The 6,000-nt window shown below is 37.8% G+C and overlaps 1 protein-coding gene across 4 annotated transcripts in view; it reads right to left on the bottom strand.

The window, feature by feature from the left end:
• Positions 1-6,000, bottom strand: part of CLTC (clathrin heavy chain) — a 64,571-nt gene that overhangs the window by 30,388 nt on the left and 28,183 nt on the right. For all 4 annotated transcript variants that reach the window (XM_006770243.2, XM_006770240.2, XM_006770241.2 and 1 more), the window contains 3 exons: positions 4,527-4,724; positions 2,708-2,908; positions 233-385 (listed from right to left, as the gene is read on the bottom strand). In XM_006770243.2, coding sequence (XP_006770306.1) covers positions 233-385; positions 2,708-2,908; positions 4,527-4,724 — 552 coding nt within the window. The remainder of the gene's footprint in view (positions 1-232; positions 386-2,707; positions 2,909-4,526; positions 4,725-6,000) is intronic.

Genomic DNA, 6,000 nt, shown 5'->3' on the forward strand with positions numbered 1-6,000 from the left:
GTTTAAGCATGCCCCTGACATCTTAAATTCTAGTAAGCTGTATAAGAGAAACTCTCCATTTTTTTAATAAATGTAATTCTATATGTGGGACTAAAATAGGGCTTTTATACTTTTCCCATTAACTAAAAATTTAAGGAAATTCACTATTAAAGTCACTTAGAGTTTCTACAGGCTAATTTCTCTTTAATGTTTTAATGAATTTTTTGTTGAGAATTTGTTTCATTAAACTCACTTTTTTAGCATACAAAACAATCTTCTGAACTTGACCAGTTTCTGCAAAGCACTGAATGACTTTATTTGGGACATTAGCCCTTAGGTACACACTAAGTGCCAATGTAGGGTCCACAGATTTCACAAGGTCACCTAGTTCTTCAGAACATTCCAGCTGTCCAAAGGAAAAAGAGATTGGTTAGTAATCCGTAAGTTGTTTTATAAATGAGCAGTTGACACTACTTCCACTATAAATAATATGATAACATTTAGTTACTCAATTGTCCCAGAATATATTACAAGTATTCAGGGGTTGTGGTGGTTAGTAAAGACTCTTGATTATGTATTCACAGCAATGTCTCAGGAGAATTTTCACACATCCTACTTAAAGACAAAAAGCCCAGTAAGATTTCATACATATAGATATTACCAAATGCCTTGTCAGAAATGTAAATACTTAAAAAGGAGAACCTTGTACTATTAAGAATATTCACATATCTAACCCACATGGCCCCAATTTTTTCAAAATAATGTGACTTTAAATATAATGTTATCAAATGAAAAAAGTTGATACTAAGTTACCAGTTGAGGCTTACTATAAGGACCATTATTAAAATTAGGGTATAATTTGTATGTCTGAAGAATCTAAGCTCCATTATCTTCTTGACTTTTGGATTTATGGTTATAAAGCAGGACACTCTAATTTCACAAGGTCAAACAGATAAAAAATTTTGAATTTTAGGTGGTAGATAAGTAGATTCTCTTCTCTATACATTCAATCTGCCTTAGTCAGGTGTCCAGTCTGGAAAGCAGTTTCCCTAAAAGAGTTTTGCTTTACATATTAGAGTTGATTTTCTACTTTTAAAGGCTATGTGGCTATGTCAGAGAATAGCCTTTATCACTGATCTTCAGTACGGAGAAGTAAAGTTGTATTGAAGTATATATCTCTTAACTAAACATGCTAATTAATGAAGAGTTGACCAGTATCCCTTTTACTACAAATAGATCCCATATGACCATTCTCAAAAAAAGTAGTAATATCTAGAAAGCTTTCACAATGTTATATAGGTCAACTCAGTTGCCTTGGCTGTCACCATCCTCCCTTACCTTAAACAACTAAGACCTCAAATACTCGCTATTGTGGCTATAACTATTCTTCAGCAGAGGCTCCTATCCAAGCATCCTAACTCTGAAGTACTATTCTCCAGTATCCTATAAGACTGCCAGATGCTGGGTTAAGAAACAAGGACTTAGCCCTGACCGGTTTGGGTCAATGGATAGAGCGTTGGCCTGCAGACTGAAGGGTCCCAGGTTCGATCCCGGTCAAGGGCATGTACCTTGGTTGCGGGCACACCCCCAGTACGGGGTGTGCAGGAGGCAGCTGATTGATGGATGTTTCTCTTTCATTTATGTTTCTAACTCTCTATCCCTCTCCCTTCCTCTCCGTAAAATATCAATAAAATATATTAAAAATAAAAAAGAAACAAGGACTTAGAATTAGTCATGTAAAAATACTGCCAACATACACTAACACTGAAAGGTATAACAACAGTACGTTATTCACTACTCAGAGTGCTTTAAATAGTACCACCTCATTCTTGAAAATAGCATAAGAAATGGCAATTCAATATTGCCACTTTATCGAGAAAGGCTTTTGTATATTGGTATGAAAGGAATAAAAACACTGATGGGTTGTTCAAACTTGTTAATTGCCTTCAAGTAAGCAACATTTTCCATAATGTGCTCTAGAAAACAAAATACTATTAGATGTTCTATGTGAAAAGAAATCAGTTAAGTATGAATGAATATAAAAAGCACAGAGAAATCCTGCAGTAAAGAAAGCTGGTTAACATTTTTTAAAGGTTCATATTTAAATAAATTTCAAGAAACTGAGTTAAATATTTTCCCATGTAATGCTAATTTACATACTGTGAAATCTTTCTGGGAATTTTTATCACTGCTAATTAGCCCTGCTGTCTTATTAACATATCTATAGTCCAACATTTTATATAACATGTTTCCTTCTCACACCCAAACATAGTTACTAGTAGCAAATACCACCATTATGATGATACTTGGGAATTTCTCGAAGAAGAAATATTTGTATGATTGAAACTACTGTGCATATTAAAAATGTGGGATGTGAGAGATAAGAATATATTCTTATATCCAAATGAATGTTACATATGTTGACATGAACACATACTGAAGTGTCTCACACTAAGCTTTTCCTGAAGCAAAAGGATAGCAATTTGCTTCCAGGTTAGTGGTTCTAACCACCCAGCACAAATTCTGGATTCCATTTAAAATACTAAACAGATATACTACCTCCGCGTTATAAAAGTAAGTTTATGCATCCCACAACAATGTCTGCTCTTATTCTATTCCTACAAGCATTAACGATACAGATATTTTGGGGCAGCCTAGATGTTTATAACTTGCTAACGTGGTATTTAAGACAATTAAAGCAAAAGTATGTTAACTGGAGTTAATATACCTTATCTTCTTTTAACCATTTCTCCAAAAGCTGTTTCCGTCCTTGCTGAAGTACAGGCCTACACAGTTCTAGGGATTCATATTTGTTTAGCTGGCCTTGGTCCAAAAGTATGCCAAAATATTGAAGTAGAGGAGAAGTTTGGCCTGGCTGGGCTGGGACACTCTGGAATCGACGGATAGTGTCTGGGGTACGGAGGATTCCCTTTAAGAAAGAGAAATGGTGAAGACTCTTTTAAAGGAGATCCAACATCACACCAAGAACTCCATGGGTCTCTTAAGTCAATCATAAAGGCATGATTCCACCTACTAAAACCAAATTCCAAATCTTCAATATGTTAAGTAATAAAGATTCAGTCAACATCTGCTCACAACTCTGGCCAGGTGTAATAAGGTTATTCAGAATCAGAAACATACCAACCTAATTACAATGTCAATGTGTATCAGAAAGTAGTTACAGCTAGCTATTATTCCAGGTTCATATTAAGTGCAAATTTCCTAATAGTGATCAGGATATAAGGTGTTAATTCATTCAACATAATACAAAGGTGATGAGAGTAAACTCAGCTCAATTTCAGACAACTCTTTTTACCATAAATGTAATAGGATCTGTTCAATCCTTCAACTTTGGGAAATAAAATCAGTACTACCAGACCGTGTGCCCTGTGGACCCATCTCTTGTTTCAACAATGTTTGAACAGAACAGACCCATGGACACCCCTTCTTCCAGCCCCAACCACGCTCTAACCTCTTTTCCAGCTGCAACCTTTGGAACCATCTTCTCAGCCATCCTCTGCCTCCAGGACCAGCCAACACCTTTTTTTGAGCTTAGCTCCTTATTGTTGATAAACCATGAGCTCCAAGATTTGTCAAAATTGTTCCACAGAGATGGAAGCCACTGTCAATCGCCTGGTTAACCTTCATTTGCGAGCCTCCCACACCTACCTCTCTTCTGTGCTTCTATTTCAAATGTGAAGATGTGGCTCTGGAAGGCATGGGCCACTTTTTCCATGAGTTGGCTGAGAAGTGGAGGGCACCAAGTGTCTCTTGAAGATGCAAAGCCAGCAGAGTGCCCATGCCTTCTTCCAGGACACGTAAGAGATGTCACAGGATGAGTGTGGGAAAACCATAGTCCTGGAGAAGAACCTGAACCAGGCCCTACTGGATCTGCATGCCCTGGATTCGGCCCATACAGACACCCATGTCTTGGTGACTTCTTATAGAGCCACTTCCTAGATGAGGAGGTGAAATTCATCAAGATGGATGACCACCTGACTAACCTCTGCAAGCTGGCTGGCCCCTAAACTGAGCTAAGTTCACCTTCTAGCATGACTAGGAGCCTCTGCAGCCCACTGGCCTCTGAGAGACCACTGGCATCCCTGTGGTGTCAGGGCTTCTGCCTGAGCCTCTCCCTGCAGCTCTAGGCAGCTTTTTAACCACCCTGAAAGCCCTCTCCCAAGCTGTGGACCAAATGGAAACAAAGCTTTATACAGGGGGAAAAATTGGTAACTATCACTGACAAGGTCAAACAGTATTACAACTAAGTAACTGAACATCATTACATCTACATAAATCATAGATTGCTAGATCTACTTTATCTTTCTAACATTCTTAGTTTTAAAAAGCTAACCAAAACTAGAGAACAGAAAAATAATTAACCAAATCTAAAGGCACCAACAAGGAACTCAATCTACCACAGAAAGAATGCAACCTAGAGAAGACTAGTTTCTCAGTGGAGAGCTGGCTCCATTTCTAACAGTAGTAGAAATAAAGCATATGAACATTAATCCAATCATGGCAACTTCATTTTCATGGCTATTTACCTTGGGTGCATTAGCAGCCACCTTTGCTGCCTCTGAGTAATTTCCCTGGGCAAAAAGAGCATTAAACTTCCGGGCAAAGAGTTCTTCAGCACCAGCTAAGTTGTTACGTACAGCCATTCTCAGAGCCAAATCAGGATTTTGTAGGACATTGGTGATATACGGAATTATGTTTTCTTCTTCCACACATACTGATAGAACCTGCAATTTAAAGATTAATGAATAGTTGCAATGTGTTCATTTGGATATCAGTGATACTAAATCTGCTTAGAGCTGATTACTACTGAGTCACAAAGGTATTAAAATTGTGACAGCTGCCTTTTTGTGTGTCATAAAAATATAAAAAAGAAAAAAAGAGGCCATAAATGAGAAAACCGGGGTGCCTAAAATATGGCCACTCTGTAATATAAAAAGCTCCCTATTTCATACTGTCTGACCTCTAATTACTTTGCTACCATCCATTTAAATGAGCTCTGTAAAACAATTCACTATGATTTATAGATTCTTGAGGAACACAATCTTGAAAACCTACAGAACGTGACTAAAGAAGCTATAAAATCTAAAGCTTGCCTGGAAGAAGTTTAAGGTATATTCCTTTTAACTGTAGGATTTTTTAATAAGGATGTTTCAGTAATTTTCTTTAACTACATTTACATTCCCACAGGCCAGATTATATATTCAGTGAGGGGAAAGAATCCCTAAATCCTACTGTATAATACAAGGTATACAACAGGTGCTTAATAAAGGTAATAAAGTCATCTTGATGGCTTTTGATTTTCAACCAATAGAAATCACACACTCATTCCTTTAGGGCAGTGATTTTCAACTGGTGTGCCACAAGAATTTTTTAAACATGCAATGCCTGACTATTTAGTAAGGGGCACCAACTTCGTTACCCTTAGATTTAAATTTTCAATAAAAAAAAGACAACAGCCAACACAACACTAGCCATCTGGTGTGGATGAATCAAAATTATACTTTGTTGTTGTTGTTAGATTGGGACAGAAAATTGTAGGGGAAGGGGAGGGAAACAATTAAGTTCCCAGAATCAAAGTTATAAGTATCAAATATATTAGTAAAATTATTCAAGATACTTTAGTTTAAGCATTATCTTAAAAACATCAACACAGAAAAAAATATATTTTAAGGAGAAACCAAGATGGCGGCATAGGTAAACACCGGAGACTGCTGCCTCGCACAACCACTTCAAGAATACAACTAAAAGACAGAACGGGCATCATCCAGAACCACAGGAAGGCTGGCTGAGTGGAAATACTACAACTAGAAGGAAAGAGAAAAGCATACCGGGACTCAGAGGAGCTGCGGTGCGGAAGTTAAGTGCACAGGTACGGAGGCAGACGCGGAAAGGGCTGGTGGCTGAGGACACAGTTGGCTTTTTCAATCTGAAGGGAGTCTCAAACTCCCTACTGCTCTGAACTCCAGTTCCAGGCGAGTCTCTGGGGACCGTGACTGACAC

Source organism: Myotis davidii, unplaced genomic scaffold (assembly GCF_000327345.1).
Source record: "Myotis davidii unplaced genomic scaffold, ASM32734v1 scaffold684, whole genome shotgun sequence".
NCBI classification, from domain to species: Eukaryota; Metazoa; Chordata; class Mammalia; order Chiroptera; family Vespertilionidae; genus Myotis; species Myotis davidii.